This window comes from Branchiostoma floridae, chromosome 8, assembly GCF_000003815.2.
Source record: "Branchiostoma floridae strain S238N-H82 chromosome 8, Bfl_VNyyK, whole genome shotgun sequence".
NCBI lineage: Eukaryota > Metazoa > Chordata > Leptocardii > Amphioxiformes > Branchiostomatidae > Branchiostoma > Branchiostoma floridae.
In genome coordinates, this window is record NC_049986.1 from 24,344,993 (window position 1) to 24,363,320 (window position 18,328).

The window sequence follows — 18,328 nt, forward strand, 5'->3', positions numbered from 1 at the left end:
GTATCAGTCTCTTCCGTGTTCCCCTGTTCCGTGTCTCTGTTTGAGCTTTGAGTTGTGAGAACACTCTGTCATTGACATACCCATCCAGTGTCGGACACCATCGCCTAACCTCTTTCGTGGTCTCCAACGGCTTCTCTTCTCACTGACGATCCCTTTTAATGTGCCAGTGCTGTTGTTGGCCGCTCTAGTGACATGGCCAAAGTATTGTTGTTTTCGCCTTTATTTTATGTTAAGTAGCCTTCAATAGCTCTAAGGAAGGTCTTTAAGTCCGCAGCACACGTCATCATCGGGTGAGAGGAAACTTTGATGAACCTGCCCTAGTACAGAACTTCTCGTTGGGCTGTTTTGTCTACAACATGCTGAAGGCATATCAAGTGTAGCTCTTGATGACGGCTAAATTTTGTCCCGAGAATCATGTGTGGGGCGGTCCCTATGGTATTTTCATTCGACTTGAACTTGGCCTTGTCACCTGATGTTGGTTGACTTTGATCCAAAACGTTTGAGCGGCCCTATGTGCCTATAAAAGCCCGAGCGCGCCGTAGTTTGTTCTCACTGGTGGATGATACACAAGCCTGAAACCATGAAGCTGTTTCTTGTCCTACTTGCCGTGGCTTATGCCAGCGCTGCCCCTACACGTAAGTTTTGGTATTTATGCTTTCATAAACCTGCCGTGTTAGTTGCGCAGATGTTATTGAAACTTTCCCTCTATCTCAAATTACTCTTGAACTTTATTTTTTTCCTTTATTTTCTCGTCATGCCTGAGGGTCGGGACTATGGTAGCATACAGTCCTCCTCTCCCTGGCTCTTTGAGAGCACCCTGCCATTGACATACACATCCAGTCTCAGACATCATCACCCCATCTCTTTCGTGGTCTCCCATGCCTCTTCTTACCTTTGATGTTTCATTTTGATATGCCAGTGGTGATGTTGGCCGCTCTAGTGACATGGCAAAAGTATTAGAGTTTCCGCCTTTGAATGATGTTAAGTAGCGTTCAATAGCTCTAGAGAAGGTATTTAAGTCCGCAGCACACGTCATCACCGGGCGAGAGGAAACTTTGATGAACCTGACCTCGTACAGAACTTGTCGTTGGGCTGTTTTATCTATAACATGCTGAAGGCAACTGCCATCAGGCATTTCAAGTGTAGCTCCTGATGACGACTAAATTTTGTCCACGAGAGAATCATGCGGGGCGGACCCTATGGTGTTTTCATTCGACTTGAACTTGGCATCGTCACCTGATGTTGGTTGACGTTGATCCAAAGCGTAATGAGCGGTGCCTATAAAAGCCCGAGCGTACCGCGAGTTGTTCTCACTGGTGGATGATACACAAGCCTGAAACCATGAAGCTGTTTCTTCTCCTACTTGTCGTGGCTTATGCCAACGCTGTCGCTGGTAAGTTAGGTCCTTGTCGAGCTAGTTGCTCAGATGTTATTGAATCTTTCCCTCCATCTCTGCCGATCTCAAATTTCTCTTAAAATGTATATCTACTTAGTCCCTTCCTCGTGTCTGAGGTTTGGGGGACTATGGTGGAGTCAACTACCAGCCTCTTCCATGTCCTCCTGTCTCTGGCTCTGTGGGAACACTCTGTTATTGACAAGCCCATCCAGTGTAAGACATCATCAACCCATCTCTTTTATAGTCTCCCATGCCTCTTCTTACCATGATGATGGTCTATTTTGATATTCCAGTGGTGATGTCAGCCGCTCTAGTGACATGGCCAAAGTATTAGAGTTTTCGCCTTTTTATGATGTTAAGTAGCGTTCAATAGCTCTAGAGAATGTCTTTTAGTCCGCAGCTCACGTTATCAGCGGTTGAGAAGAAACTTTGATGAACCTGCCCTCGTACAAAACCTCTTGTTGGCCTGTTTTGCCTATAACATGCTGAAGGCAACTGCCATTAGGCATATCAAGTGTAGCTCTTGATGACGACTAGATTTTGTCCAGGAGAGAACTCCGATCATTGGGGCGGTCCCTATGCCCCTATAAAAGTCGAAACGCGCCGCGGTCTGCCTCACAGGACGACTGAAGACAGTAACCATGAAGCTGTTTCTTGTTCTCCTCGCTGTGGCTTTTGCCAACGCTGCCCAAGGTAAGACGTTATCTCTTTAAGACGAACCCACGGTTCTCTGTTCTTCCAAAGACGTCACGCGTCAGTTTTCGGCATTTTTTTAACAGTTACCAAATGTACTTCCTGTTCCAAAAGTGAGTTTAAGAGAAGGTTGTAATACTCGTGGCAACGAGTAGGCGCTTATTCAAGAAAGCTGCGGTGTGGTTTGCATGAAAGGAATTAGTAGAAAATTATGCGGGGTTCGCCATTGAAAAAAAGCCCAACTAAGTAAGGGCAAAATTGTCTCACGACGGACTGCAGTTTTAAATGCCAGTTTATTTGTAGGTCCAGCATATCTTTAAGCAGTTTCAATGCCAATGGCAATGCGCGTTTGGGGGCGTAGGAGCGGTGAGCTTGATCCCACAAATCTACGTAAAATTGCAAATGAAAAGTCGCAGTTTTTTCAAGCTTGCTCGAATCGGATTTTTCTACTCTCCGCATGTTAAACCACTTGTTTAATCTTTGACATATACTCTTTAAATATTGTCGACCAATCAGAGCCATGGGTTTGGGAGGTGGGTCATTTTGCAGCTTCCCGATTCGTCAGGGCGGTCTATCGAATCAGCTGATATACGAACATAGATTAACAGTTTGGAGCAGTCAGCATCATAAAACGAGTTAGCGGCAGACGCCCCGGCACCATCAGTGTCGCCACAGCCGAATCTTGAATCAACTTCTGTCATTTCATACCGTTCAACTTCTGTTTTACTTATTTTTTCTTCTCTGTATCTGCGTTTGTATAACGGATACAAAGGCGGTTGTGTTTGTAGTACCCAACCACTGAAGTTTCCTTATCAGTTGCCTTCCTCCTTCCCTTCAGTCTTCACTTTCTTCCCATTTTGCTGCAGTACCATTTTTCCATCATTAGCCCCTCCACCATCCATGCATATTGCTGGTCCAAAGATTGAAAGTTTATTATGACATGACTGACCTACCACCACTTACATGGTCGCGATTAACAGACTCCATGATTGTAAAATGGTCTTGTCGACATGTGGACAGAGGGTTTCTCCTTAAACCGACTCCTTTTTCTCTTCTAAAGTCTTGGACTTGCTCCCCTCTCTACCAAACTCCCCCTCCATGTCTCCTGACCACTGCAGTTCCAAAGATCAAGAGTTCAGCCTGACATGGCTGACTCGCCCCCTACATGGCCGCCGAAAAACAACTCTCTCGACCTTTGTCATTTGATCGCCGCTTAATGCACGGAGACACACAAATAGGCAGATAACCGCATTGTTCCAGGCGCTGTTCATATTGATTGTTGACCGTTCGGCCGGTTGTTTTTACACGCAGTTTGCTACGTAGGCTAAGATAAGGCCCGTACTTTGGTCGGTCCGCACTGGGCAATAGTTCATCCCGCCCGCATTGGAGTAGCACAAGTCACGAGGTGATTATACACGCCCCAAACAGCTATAAAATGGTACATTCCATAGCCAAGAGCTCATGCTGGAAATTTCCATTGGCAATGAATTGTGGGATTATTACTTCATTGCCGAGGTGCTACTTCTCAAAGACGCAGTTCTCATTTTGTATTTGCTATGCTCACATAACGGTTTGCCTTTATCACACAATCATTACATCAAGTGACTTATGCTTCGGTTTCAGGCTTCCCAATAGCTGTATGTGGTGTTTTAAGTCACAAGGGCATTTTAAAACACGTCAGCTTATACTTTACCATTGATAATCAGTCCTTTTGCCTCAAATACTGTATCCGAAGCATGTTTGCACAATAAAAAACTAAGGAGAATCTTCCGCATCTTGGTATCAGAGTATATCAGAACATCGATATCGTGTGGATTGAACACAGCGGAAATTTTATAGTGTCGCGTCCAAGTCCTGCTTATTTCTTGAAACTTTCTCTATTTGATTAATTTGTTTGTCAATGTAATGACCTTTAGCTTATCGTATACTGTACAAATCCCATACTATTAGATACATAGATGTCTAACTGGTATATCCACAGGAGGTAGATGAACCAAGGCACATATGACATAACCCTGTTTCTGCACCAAATGTTGAAGGATCTAATTCCGGCCGTGTAGTTGCAAGCCTTGGGATGGAGTCACAGTTCACCCATTACACACCAGATAGAGATTAACGTTAACTCTCCTGTGCGTTGACGCTACGTATCCAAATTGCAAATACAGTAGAAGCCAGTTAATTGCACAACGGATTAACGCACACTTCTGTTAACTGCACGGATTCCCCAAATCCCAAACCAGTGCGGTCCAGCTAGATTACTTCGCATTATTGCACCAGCCGGATTATTGCACGACATTTACTGGACCATAGGCCGTGCAATTAAGCGGCTTCTACTGTAGCGTGTCCACAAAAAAATGATCACGGCCAAGGCACGCCAGGGAAAGGTTGTCGTCTGTAAGGTACTGAACTGAGATCCTTTCCCCCCTTTCCCGCCCGCAGACCCCGTCAGGTGGTGCGTGACCTCCGAGTGCGAGTTGCAGAAATGCGAGCGCATGGTGACGGAGTTCCGCTACAACATGGGCGAGCCGCACTGGGAGTGGACCTGTGTGCTGGCCTCCTCCAAGGAGCAGTGCATGAAGTGGTCAGTACAAATATGTCTGTGTGTCTGTCTGTTTGTCTGTCTGTTTGTCTGTCTGTGTGAGCGCATGGTTACGGAGTTCAGCTACAACATGGGCGAGCCGCAATATGAGTAGACGTGTGGCTTGCCTTTTCCAAGGAGTAGTCAGTACAACTCTGTCTACCTGTGTGTCTCTCTTTGTGCGTGTGGTTTCCAAAATTTCTCCACGTATTCTTGACCTTTTAAAAACGACTTAGTGCATACTCAATTCTGGGGAGGGCACAACTACATTATACTATGCTATGGATACTTTGTCATTTTTACATTAATCTTAGATTTGTGATTATATGATCCTGATATTTTGTTATTCTGATGCAGGGTTGACCTCGGATACGCTGATGTCGTCATGACTAAGGGTGAGGACATCTACACCGGCATCCGCACCCACCACCTGAAGCCCATCCTGTACGAGCTGCCCGAGCTCAAGGTAGGTAGAAAGCGCCACCTAGCGATTTCAATCAGTGTGCCATACAACAGCAGTCTTTTTTTGTATACGCTTTGTTAACTTGTTGTTCTACAACGTTCTACGGACATCTCCATTCATGTAATCTCTAAACTTAAGTTCTCCTCCCCATTTTGCTTGAGTCTTTGTCAGTTTTGATGCTAATTCCCTGTTGCTAACATTGGCAGTTGGGAGAGTCCAAACAAATGTCAAGTCGTTGGATTCCACCGGTGGTGGACATGGTCACGACTTCTCTTTGTCTGTCTGTCTGTCTGTCTGTCTGTCTGTCTGTCTGTTTGCTTCTTTTATATCGACATATCTATTTCTACCCACAAATTCTGGGAGTGTCCAAGCACGTGAAATGATGGGAGTCCTTCAGCCTTGCTGTGGTGCCCAATTCCTCTCCCATCTTTCTTGTCTATTTGTTTGTTTACTTGTTTGTTTGTTTACTGTTTACTGATCTACCCACAGACTCTGGGTGTGTCCAAGCACATGAAGTCCTGGGAGTCCATCAGCCTGGCTGTTGTGCCCAAGTCCTCCCCCTTCTTTCCTGTCTGTCTCTTTGTTTGTTTGTTTGTTTACTAACACATATTTCTCCAACCACAGACTCTGGGTGTGCCCAAGCATATGATATATTGGGGGTCTATCAACCTGGCTGTTGTGCCAAAGTCCTCCCCCATCTTTCTTGTCTGTTTGTTTGTTTACTGACATATCTATCTCCACCCACAGACTCTGGGTGTGTCCAAGCACATGAAGTCCCGGGAGTCCATCAGCCTGGCTGTGGTGCCCAAGTCCTCTCCCATCCTTCTTTTCTACAAGTTTCTTTGTTTGTTTGCTTGTTGTTTGTTTACTAACATATCTTTCTCCACCCACAGACTCTGGGTGTGTCCAAGCACATGAAGTCCTGGGAGTCCATCAGCCTTGCTGTTGTGCCCAAGTCCTCCCCCATCTCCACCTGGCGCGACCTGGAGGGTGTGACCACCTGCCACGCCTCCGTGTACGAGCCCACCAGCTTCAAGCTGCCGGTGTGCCACATGATCCACCACGACATCATCCCCCACAAGGGCAACATGATGGAGAGCTTCGTCCACTTCTTCGAGAAGAGCTGCGTCCCCGGTAAGACCCTCTCCTGGCTTCAGGACGTTTTTCAAGAACGCCTGTTTAGTTAATTTTTGAAAAGCATGCCGTATCGCCTGTAGTAGCAGCAACAGCTGTTTCTCGCCTTTTCGTTGCCGTGTTGCCGTGTTGGCGTGTTTACGCTCTTGCGGTCATGATAAGCATAAATACAGGGAGAAAAAGATCCACATCCAAATGAAGTGACATGCTTAGTTAAGAGCCGTTCCATTCGGTGGTACACGCTTCATACTAATGTGTCGTCCGGAACTGCTTCTATGACATATGCTCGTTGCCTGGGTCAACAATGTTCCTTTGCTAACCACCCAACGCTCTGTTTCCTTAGGAATCCTGAAGAGCTACCTGAACTACAACCGTACCATCCCCAGCACCCTGTGCGAGCTGTGCGGCTCTGAGGACCGCGAGTACTGCCACGAGTAAGGGCCCTGCTCTTATCCATCATGTAGTATACATACATACATACACGCACAGCATAACTTCATCCACAGCACATTAATGTCATCCACAGCATAACTTCATGCACAGCATAACTTCATCCACAGCATAACTTCATGCACAGCATAACTTCATCCACAGCATAACTTCATGCACAGCATAACTTCATCCACAGCATAACTTCATGCACAGCATAACTTCATATACAGCATAACTCCATACACAGCATAACTTCATACACACGCAAAGCACAGTTTATGTACAACATAATGTAAGTTTATCCATACAAACTTAAAGCATAACTTATCTTACGTAACGTCTGAGATTGAGCTCAGACACGTCTATCTAGAATTTTGAATGGAAAAAAGGCTTGCCGCAGATAAAACCAAAATGTCCTGTAGTAAAAGTGCATTTAAATTTTCTGCTAAAAGTTGAATCATGAGCATGTTGAATCACGAACATTGAAGCACGTCGAATGATGATGATGATGAACATCTACCCACTTCCAACCTTCCAAATCTAAGATGAGACAACGTCTAAAACAGCAACGACATTCACCTATCGTCCTAACATTGTACTTGTCTTCCTTCACATCTATCCAGGTACCTTGACAAGTACTCCGGTCTGGAGGGCGCCTCCCGCTGTCTGACCGAGGGCAAGGGTCAGGTCACCTTCCTGCCCCACCACTACATCGAGACCTTCATCGAGAAGTTCGGTACGTTCTCTGAACTATTCAGACAGTTTTTATACGGTCAGACCTCTTGTAAAATTGACAATAATAAATTACAACTGAACCGTTTCATTCTAGACCAGATTGGATCACAGCAGAATAGGAAAACCCGATTTGGGGCGATCCTTAAGACTTCTTATAGATGCATGGCCAGCGTTGAGAATGTGGCGTTAGGAATACGTAACCTTTCACAGTTTTATTATCGCCGTATGGTGTTTTGATATTTATTGTTGTTTTTGTTCCTGCTCTGTATTGGAGGGTTTCTTAAGGGCCGATAGTAGACCAATATGAGTCTTACAAGAAGTACACGTTGCACATACTATTTGTATATGGTGATATGTTCAAATAGTTACTGTTTTTCTTCAGGCCGCGACTACAAGCTGGTGTGCCGTGACAACACCGAGGAGCTGGACAGCTGGAAGGTGAAGAGCTGCCACATGGGCTACCTGCCCCGCCCCACCCTGCTCTGCTCCCACAAGGCATCTGAGGAGTACATCAACACTCTGCAGACTCTTCTCATCAACGCTGTCAAGGTACGGACCCAAAAATTACACTTAATTTTCAGGTTAAGATCTTAAACACTGCACTTAACGTGCACTTAAATGTACTACTTTAAACATTACACATAACCAATACATCAACACTCTGCAAACCCTGCTCATCAACGCTGTCAAGGTAGGATATCGATCTTAAGCATTACACATAGCTAATACATCAACACTCATCAACGCTGTTAAGGGAGGAAGCCACATCTCTTCTATGCAGGCATATACATGTATTAGTAATATTCAGCTGCTGTATTGTTCGCAGTCAGTCTTTCTTCAACTCTCTCCACTTCATCCTGTTCATTACGAGCTTCCTTAGCTCCCGTATTTTTCTTTCAGACCGCGAATGTAGCCATACATGCCGTGATATAGTTAGGCAGATCCAATGTAGATCCGACACTCTCAACAATCTTATCGTAACTTTCATATGTTGCCTGACGTAGTCCTATCCTCATGCCTGAGGGTCGGGGACTATGGTGGCATCCAGAAGATTAAGTTAAAGTCGATTTGGTAAGCATTTGCTACATCTTGAAGTGACGGTTGTTACTTTGTCCCCCAGACCTTCTCCAGCAAGGTGCGCACCTTCGATATGTTCAGCTCCGATGAGGAGTCTTACGCCTGCAAGTCTCACCTGAAGAAGGACCTCATCTTCCAGGTAAGACTCGTTAATCCTTCCTTATCGTAACCCTAATAAATCAGGAAAAAAACAGACTGATGTACATGGCAAGAAAAGCATATCCTGCGAAAAGAACTCTGCAACCGAGTCAGCTTACAGATGTGCCCTATGTGGCAGAGACTGCCATTCTCGTACAGGACTGTATAGCCATTGCCGACGCTGTAGGGCTGATATCAATTAGGATTTTACCATGGTCAATCTTGACCGAAGGAGGCCATAACAGTAAATCGTATCCCTAGACGTGAGAATGGGCAGTCTGCTGAGACAGTGCAGGTTGTTGCAAGAATAACCCATTGACATTCCAAGACCTATTGTCTTAGGTTAAAGGTGGTGTTAGTCCGCCAATTGATGATGAACACTTTGGCATCCATCCTACAGCTGGGTGGGTTGTGTTGTATGGGTTCTCAGGTGTCTTTACAGACCAACCATGCTCGGAATTGTCCGCACAATGAGGAAAGAAAACTAGAGCGATGTCCTATGAAGGGTTGACTGCACGCTCCCTTCTAGCTAGACTTTTCTGTTTGGCGTTAGTCCTCTTACATAGGCAGTGGCGCCCTCTTGGACTGCGAGCGGCACTGCGTTCGGTCACAAGGTACTGCACACAATGCCTGTAGAAATCTTCACCCTCTTTATGATTTCTTTTCTTTTCCTCCAGGACAACTGCCGCGACCTTGTCCGCATTGACTCCGAGAAGCAGTTCGCCAACGACTTCTTCCAGACCTACGACACCTGCCACGCCCTGAAGCCCAAGCCCACCGCCCGCTTCTGCGTCTACAACAAGGAGTCCTACCACAAGTGCCTGGATATGCAGAAGTACTTCATGAAGACCGAGAAGGTAGGAAGCTGCTTGTTGGCTCCAAATAATCATAGGTTTGGAAACAGTGTTTGAGTGACTGATCTGTCCATTACATGTATACGTATACGATTCTGGATTTAGCTTAAAATGCTGGTTTGGTGACAGCATGAGGCACACAGATGTGCTAATGGTAGATTGTTCACGCCTAAAACCTAATCTAAGCGCTGTTCCAGAAAGGCCCTGTTTTGTGAAGTGGTGAAATATATCTTGTACTTTGACGTTTGTCAAGTGTTATTCTTGTTTACGTTTGGAAGCAGATAAAGCGCCTGACGATGAAGTTCTGAAATATTTGGCAGGGGGCGCGTCATACACGGTACATTTTCCGCAGGTGCATGATGATGGTGAAGAACATGCACTTCTGTACAGAATTGATAGATGGCGCTAACGCACGGTGAACCGTTTCCACAGGTGAACGAGATCAGCTGGGGCTGCGTGCTGGCCACCTCCCAGCTGGAGAGCATGAACATGCACTTCTGAACAGAATTGATAGGTGGCGCTAACGTACGGTGAACCGTTTCCACAGGTGAACGAGATCAGCTGGGGCTGCGTGCTGGCCACCTCCCTGCTGGAGTGCATGAACATGCACTTCTGAACAGAACTGATAGGTGGCGCTAACGTACGGTGAACCGTTTCCACAGGTGAACGAGATCAGCTGGGGCTGCGTGCTGGCCACCTCCCAGCTGGAGTGCATGAAGATGCACTTCTGTACAGAATTGATAGGTGGCGCTAACGCACGGTGAACCATTTCCACAGGTGAACGAGATCAGCTGGGGATGCGTGCTGGCCACCTCCCAGCTGGAGTGCATGAAGATGGTGCACAACGGCACCTGCGACATCGTCTCCACCGACGCCATGCAGACCTTCATCGGCGGCAAGGAGTTCCTCCTGCAGCCCTTCATGTCCCAGTACTTCGACGTCTTCGAGACCGTAAGTATCTTGGAAATTATATTGCCTTTAAACACGTAAGGCATAGTAAGACATCTACAGTACGTCCCCCAGTACTACGACGTTTTCGAGTCCGTGAGTAACTTAACGTTACCCTTTCTTCAAGCTAGAACAATAAGAAGAGCAATACCCAGTTAAATAATTTACTTCCTTTTCAAAACATTCCAACTATTATTTGTAAAATTTGATAACGTCCCTACTGTATAATAGATACTTACTTGTTGTCGACTATAGCTAGTAATCACAACGTCATGGTTAGGGCAAACAACGTGTGCGTCCAAGATTTAAACACTTAGCAATGGATCGCTGAGACATATCTGTTTGTTTTTCTCAGTGTATTCACTTTCACGACACCACAGTTACCAGAAAGTATTTATCAGCAAGCTACATAGAGCTTCTGTTCTACTAATTTGACATAATCTCTCTTCTCTTCCCATAGCCCATTGATGGCAAGAAGGTCTACGACCACAACATCTACACCTACACCGTGGGTGTCATGCTGAAGGACACCGTCAGGAGGCGCTTCGGCCACCACGAGACGTACGTGAACCTGAAGGATCTGAACACCTGCCACGCCGGCGTGTCCCACCCCAGCTCCTTCCACTACCCCATCGGCTGGCTGCTGGCCAACGGAACCATCCCCCGCATCGGGTCCATCTTCGAGTCCGTGGACAAGTGAGTGAGAAACTTGTTCGGTCAAACCAACACTAGCTCTGCATCACGACCACCTCGGCCTGGTCATTGATGTACAGTTAAACTCGTGCCTGTAGCCACCTTTTGCGTGAAGATCAGCTAGCCATAGAGGTCGCTTTTATGAGTAAATTTTACATAGCCGCCTGGCTACATCGGTCACCTGTGCATTCATTTTCCAAACAAATTTATTGATTAACGCTGACTGTGTAATTAACGATTTTGACTTTTTGTTGGATCCATCTTCGAGTCCGTCGACAAGACATATAAATCCACATGTTTTATAAAGGCGTATACATATAGATGTCCGTCCAATAGCTCAGACCAGCATTTCGTTAACATGTCACCGACTAACTAAAACATAGCCCAGTAAAACATTACCAACTGATCCATCTTCCAAGCGGACAAAAGGTCCAAAATCTCTATTCTTCACCGTGGCATAATCATCTGAAATTGAATTTACTCTAGACTTAACCTACAGTCTTTTTGACAATGTCAGTCCTTGCGTAAAACCGTTTGGTTGGTGAAGTTTTCTTACCGTACTTTCTTTCGCATCATTACATGCTCTTCTGTACGTCGTTCCCAGCGTTCCTCAAAGCTAACCGTTTGCATCTCGTCCCCAGGTACTTCAAGCACAGCTGCCTGCCCGGCTCCAAGCACTGGAACATGACCAAGGACCTGATCCTCGGCTACGAGTACAACTACGGCTACAACCACACCTTCTTCGCCAACTTCACCGACTGGTACATGTGGAACATCCCCTCCACCTGGACTTGGTTCACCTACCAGAACGTCACCCCCAGGTCAGAATGGAACCTTCTGGCCTTACGACATTCCAAAATGATTCTGTAGTTCCTTCGACAAATTCGGAAGGACTTATCAAAAACGCAGTGCAACATTTGACAGCAAATTCCTGAAGATTTCAAAAATACTGTGCATTAGTCTGTCGATTGCCTTAGGCGTCGATAAAAGTATAGGGACGATAAAGGCCTGCCCAAGTTACATTGGCGATGTTCCTTTAACTAAGAAGGCCGAAAGTCCATCCGTGATGTTAGACAACATGATCCAAATTACTAGCTTTTCTCCCCAACCGAGAAAGCCTTTAACCTTCTTCAGAACAGCACTTGATCTTACTCACACGTTACTCCAGTAGTGGGTCAAAAATGTTAGAATCCAAAGTGTTTACTTATTTTCTTTTCTCCTCCTCAGCTTCATGCGCCACTTCTACCCCATCGAGAAGGAGATCGAGCACTACACCGAGCACACCACCCTGCCCTACTTCAAGGACATGCCCGTCGAGCTCATCACCAAGCTCAAGTCTCACGTCCCTGTCTCCTTCTTCAAGCAGTTCATCCACCCTCTGACCCAGCACCTCAAGTACTACAACTTCCACGATAAGGAGTAAGTCTTCTTGACTACGAGAAAAACTAACAAGAAGTCTAAACCTGTGATACGTCTGATGACGACATTTTACCTACCTAGTTCTGTGACCCTCAGGTCGTTGGGAGAGCAAGTTCGACATAAAGCTAAAGGGTCGTCTCCGTTCTTGTTTTTCCCTTGCACAGCTTAATCAGAACATAGCAGTGCACACACTCGATGACTTATGCGTAGAAGATACCGACTTATGCTCATGGGCTTCTGCCTTTAAAAAAATCTTGGGAACCCTTCTTCCGATGAACTTTACTCCTGAGTTTACCAAGGATCTTAAACCGTATTACCAAAGCCTGAATCTAAATGCTATTATTTATCATAAGATGTCATCAAATCATCACTCTTTCATTTATGAAAACCATGCTATATCTTTCATCAGTATCTTCATCATTATTAACTCTTGCCCGCTGTCCCTGCCCCCAGGACCCCTGTCTTCACTCCTGAGTACATCAAGGAGATGCTGACCCCTGAGCTGATGAAGAACATGATCACCCCCGAGTTCCTCAAGACCATCTTCCCTCCTTAGATTTTCATGCAGCTGGACATCCCCAAGCACCTCATCGGGATGCCTACCTCCACCGTAAGTACCACTATCAAGCACCTAATCAGCATGCCTACCTCCACCGTAAGTACCACTATCAAGCACCTAATCAGCATGCCTACCTCCACCGTAAGTACCCCTACCTGTACCTTACCAAGCACCTCATCAGCATGCCTACCTCCACCGTAAGTACCCCTACCTGTACCTTACCAAGCACCTCATCAGCATGCCTACCTCCACCGTAAGTACCACTACTAAGCACCTCATCAGCATGCCTACCTCCACCGTAAGTACCCCCTACCTCCACCGTAAGTACCCCTACCTGTACCCTTACCAACACCTCATGAGCATCCCTACCTCCACTGTAAGTACCCCTTACCTGTACCTCCACCGTAAGTACCCCTACCTGTACCCTCACCAAGCACCTCATCATGAGCATCCCTACCTCCACTGTAAGTACCCCTACCCGTACCCTTACCAAGCACCTCATCAGCATGCCTACCTCCACCGTAAGTACCATTTACCAAGCACCTCATCAGCATGCCTACCTCCACCGTAAGTACCATTTACCAAGCACCTCATCAGCATGCCTACCTCCACCGTAAGTACCCCTACCTGTACCTTACTAAGCACCTCATCAGCATGCCTACCTCCACCGTAAGTACCCCTACCTCCACCGTAAGTACCCCTACCTCCACCGTAAGTACCCCTACCTCCACCGTAAGTACCCCTACCTCCACCGTAAGTACCCCTACCTCCACCGTAAGTACCCCTACCTCCACCGTAAGTACCCCTACCTCCACCGTAAGTACCCCTACCTCCACCGTAAGTACCCCTACCTCCACCGTAAGACTTATGTTCTCACTACCTACCAAATATCCCTTCATCCTGACATCCATTTCGTTAGGAGGACTCGTCTTTGCTACAGTCAGAATTTATGGTCAGACACTCTTGGGAATCTTTTAGACATCCATCATCGAAAGAACTTTGTCTTTGGAGAATAGGAAAATAACACTTTAGATGGTCTCTGATATATTTTGTCCAAACCTTACCTCTTTCCTCATCACCTCAATGGAAGCGGCCTGCCGGTCGACTTGGGCTCCTACAGGTTCCAATAAGCAACATCTATAGTGTCCAGGGTTGTCTGTCCAAAGACCTGTCCATTGAGAGACATGACTACTTGTAACAACAGCCTACGCAGACGAAAGACTGTCTGAAGAAGTATTTGTAAATTGTACGAGATACACATATCTTACAGTGGGATACTGCCTGGGTGCTTGGTCAAACTACAACTTTTAGCCTACGTTGTAAGTTCTCCTGTACAAGCCTACATTACAGTCCGCATCACAGCACAGCATAAATGGTTATAACGGATGCGCCAAATGCCAATTAACTCAGACAACTGGATAGGATTTGGGAAAGGGTCAGACGTTTCAGACAGCATCCATTATCTCTCGTCAGTAACTTTCTGACCGTTTCCAAAGTCATATCCACTGTTGCTTGAGTACGTGCTGTTTTTGGCGTATCTTACTACCTGGATGTCTAACCTTCTTCCACCACTATAACGGATGGTTCTGTTCCCCACAGATGTACAACGAGAAGCCCCTGCCCCACACCGTGGTGCCCTACATGCTGACCCACATCTTCCCCACCACCATCTTGCCCAAGGTCATGACCCAGGTCCTGTACCAGACCATCCTGCCCTACGTCACCTTCACCCCTCAGGTCTACGAGCAGGTCATGCCTCTGGTAAGTACTGCTTTAACCTTGGAACCTTGGAACCCTGAACTCTAACCTCTCACCTTCTGTCACCTTCACCCCTCAGGTCTACGAGCAGGTCATGCCTCTGGTAAGTACTGCTTTAACCTTGAGACCCTGAACCCTAACCTTTCAACTTACCTCACCTTCACTACTTACATCTACGAGCAATGACCAAGACCACTTACCTTCAACCTCACCTCTGATAAACTTAGATATAGCTTTGACTTCTTCCCCTAACCTCCAACCGTACCCCAACTCCATGGCCACCATGATCTTTGATCATTAATAATACCTCCAGTAGTCATTACCTTAACCTTGAACCCTAGCCTGTCTCTGCATAGCATATCTTTTATATTTCATTGTTTACAACAGCTTATACCCAAACCGTCATTCGTATCATTACAATGATAAAGGTAAAATCAAGGTATTATTACAATGGAAAATATCTTGTTAAGTGATTTCGAGTCACCCATGCTTGTTGCAGTTGCATTAACCCCATATGTTTAATCCCCCAGCTGCAGAGCCACATGTACTTCCAGTTCCAGACCTACCTGCCCGAGCTGCTGCCTAAGATCCTCATCGACACCATGCCCATCGTGAGTACACAGATATATGCTCATATGATAAACATTTTCAAAATGCGTTTTGACCAATCATGGAAAAGCCTCATCTGTAACTACACAGGCAATCGCGTCTATAATCCTATAGTGTGTATGTTTGCAAATGCGTTAACATTTTGGTTGCTGTTAGCAAGACCTGTACACAAATGGGTCAGTAAACTACAAACAGTTTTACACTTGTTTGTTTGTTTGTTTGTTTGTTTACCCGAGCTGAAGGAGCAGATGACCTCTACACGACTAAATGGGTCAGTAAACTAGAGGCAATTTTACACTTCACTTACATATTTGCTTGTTTGTTTGTTTGTTTGTTTACCTTAGCTGGAGGAGCAGCTGACCGTCGAGCCCTGGAAGAGCCCCCTGATCAACATCCTGCCCGTCATGACCCAGTACCTGACCATGATGGAGACTCCCATCTTCAAGAACTTCGTCAACCGCTACACCAACCCCATCTGGAAGCAGCCCTACTACGAGACCTTCCTGCAGAGGATGTTTGTAAGTTTTTTCCCTGTTTCTCTATGGTAAAACTACATTGCAGCGTTAAGGCGTCTAGCACTCATCAGTAGGTTCCACATCAAAAGACCATTGGGATCGAAAGTAACAGCTAGTGCTATTACAATATCACAATGTTCATCCCTAGAACTAATTAACATTGTCAACAAGCGGAAAGTCTACATATTGCTTTTCCGTATCTTTTCTCACTTAGCCTTCGTGAAACATCATAGTCCTAATCTTTGGCCCACTGTTTATTTTACGTCTTCCTTGCTAGCTTCGATCTATGAACATTTTCTGAAGGAAGATAGTATCGGATCTTAAGCTCTCTGTTCCCCCCTCAGGAGCACCGTGAGAACCTGTGCGAGTCCTGCTCCGGCTACAAGGACCACCGCTGCACCGAGACCGTGTCCGAGCCCTTCTACCACTACAAGGGCAGCATGCACTGCCTGAAGGACCTGCGTGGGGACATCACCTTCCTGGAGTCTCACCTCATCGAGGATCTGATCAACGACGTCGAGATCCGCAAGAGGGACCTCATGCTCGTCTGCCCCAGCGGTAAGACACCAGAGAACACTGAAGACAACATAGAACGTCTTAACGAAATGATTTAATATCAACATTACAATATATGTAACACTGTCCACGCATATGTATAATAGTCTCAGTCTATGGATTTAGTGACAAGATCGTTACAGTTTAGATTTGATAGATAAGATCGATCCAGAAGGACATCATGCTCGTCCGCCGTTAATACCGATGCGACAACTATGATCCAGAGTTGGGCCACAATAACATTTCAAGTTAAATAAAACATCTAACATTGGCCACTTTGGACACACAATCGTCCCCTCTATAACACCTCCATCCCGCTTATGGTATTTTCCAGGCAAGACCATCCAGTACGTGAACCACGAGTCCATCCTCAAGTGCAACTTCGGATCCGTGCCCATGCCCGTCATGATGACCTCTCACCTCAAGGACGGCAAGTAGCCCTTCATCACATTCCTTAAGGGATCTGTTATGATTTCAAGACCTCGCTAAGGAAAACAGTATTTGGGGAGAAGCAAAACATTGTAAATGGGCTCACCGTATTGTCATCTAGAAAGCTGATGGCACTCTAAAAGCTCAATATGGACTTTTTTACTTGGCAGAGTTAACAATATACATCGTGACCTACTGACGAAAAAAATACTCAAGAGCTTGCGTTGCACCTACAGCATTGCAAAGATGATGTCTCTTACTAGGTTCTTGTTTAACTACCTGCCCAAGGCTGTATTTGAAGCTTTGTTAGTTTCGAACACCTGTATTTGAAGCTTTGTTAGTTTCGAACACCTGGAGTCTTAGCCATTTCTAAGATTCTAACCACGTTTCTTCCTTTGTGCAGGCATCTGGCGCTGGAAGGTGACCAAGGCTCTGCTGGAGGCCCAGAAGATCTTCAGCACCAGCAGCCAGAACGAGTGGGGCTTCCACATGTTCGGCGAGCACTCCTGCTTCCACCACAAGTGCATCCAGCTCAGCCCCATCAGCCTGGTCAACCAGACCTACGAGATCACCCTGGGCTCCATGCTCGTGCACTCCATGGAGGCGCTCATCCTGCCATCTACCTGTAAGTCCTGCAATTCTCAAGCTTAGACTAATCTAGCTCAGCTAGCCTAATCCAGATTAAAGTTCAACCAGACCTACGAGATCACCCTGGGCCCCATGCTCATGCACTCTCTGGAGGCTCTCATCCTGCCATCTACCTGTAAGTCCAGCAATCTTCTATCTAGCACAGCTTAGCTTAATCCGGATTAAAGATAATCCAGACCTACGAGATCACCCTGGGCCCCATGCTCACGCACTCTCTGGAGGCTCTCATCCTGCCATCTACCTGTAAGTCCAGCAATCTTCTACCTAGCACAGCTTAGCTTAATCCGGATTAAAGATAATCCAGACCTACGAGATCACCCTGGGCCCCATGCTCATGCACTCCCTGGAGGCACTCATCCTGCCATCTACCTGTAAGTCCTGCAATCCTCAAGCTTAGACTAGTATAGCTCAGCATAGCTTAATCCGGATTGAGGTTCAACCAGACCTACGAGATCACCCTGGGCCCCATGCTCATGCACTCCATGGAGGCTCTCATCCTGCCATGTACCTGTAAGTCCAGCAATCTTCTATCTAGCACAGCTTAGCTTAATCCGGATTAAAGATAATCCAGACCTACGAGATCACCCTGGGCCCCATGCTCATGCACTCCCTGGAGGCTCTCATCCTGCCATCTACCTGTAAGTCCTGCAAACCTCAAGCTTAGACTAATCTAGCCTAATCCAGATCAAAGTTAA

At 46.2% G+C, this 18,328-nt stretch overlaps 1 protein-coding gene across 1 annotated transcript in view; it reads left to right on the top strand.

Moving 5' to 3' along the window:
- The first annotated feature begins 1,962 nt into the window (after positions 1 to 1,962).
- The window catches only part of LOC118420732 (major yolk protein-like), a 20,215-nt gene continuing 3,849 nt past the window's right edge, over positions 1,963 to 18,328 (top strand). Inside the window, 20 exon segments of the mRNA XM_035827686.1 lie at positions 1,963 to 2,089; positions 4,529 to 4,670; positions 5,025 to 5,133; positions 6,024 to 6,264; positions 6,608 to 6,698; positions 7,320 to 7,432; positions 7,814 to 7,980; positions 8,552 to 8,647; positions 9,324 to 9,503; positions 10,278 to 10,451; positions 10,909 to 11,144; positions 11,783 to 11,962; positions 12,369 to 12,560; positions 13,014 to 13,170; positions 14,719 to 14,880; positions 15,408 to 15,488; positions 15,831 to 16,004; positions 16,346 to 16,559; positions 16,891 to 16,986; positions 17,389 to 17,610. Coding sequence (XP_035683579.1) covers positions 2,038 to 2,089; positions 4,529 to 4,670; positions 5,025 to 5,133; positions 6,024 to 6,264; positions 6,608 to 6,698; positions 7,320 to 7,432; positions 7,814 to 7,980; positions 8,552 to 8,647; positions 9,324 to 9,503; positions 10,278 to 10,451; positions 10,909 to 11,144; positions 11,783 to 11,962; positions 12,369 to 12,560; positions 13,014 to 13,170; positions 14,719 to 14,880; positions 15,408 to 15,488; positions 15,831 to 16,004; positions 16,346 to 16,559; positions 16,891 to 16,986; positions 17,389 to 17,610 — 3,079 coding nt within the window. The 5' untranslated portion in view covers positions 1,963 to 2,037.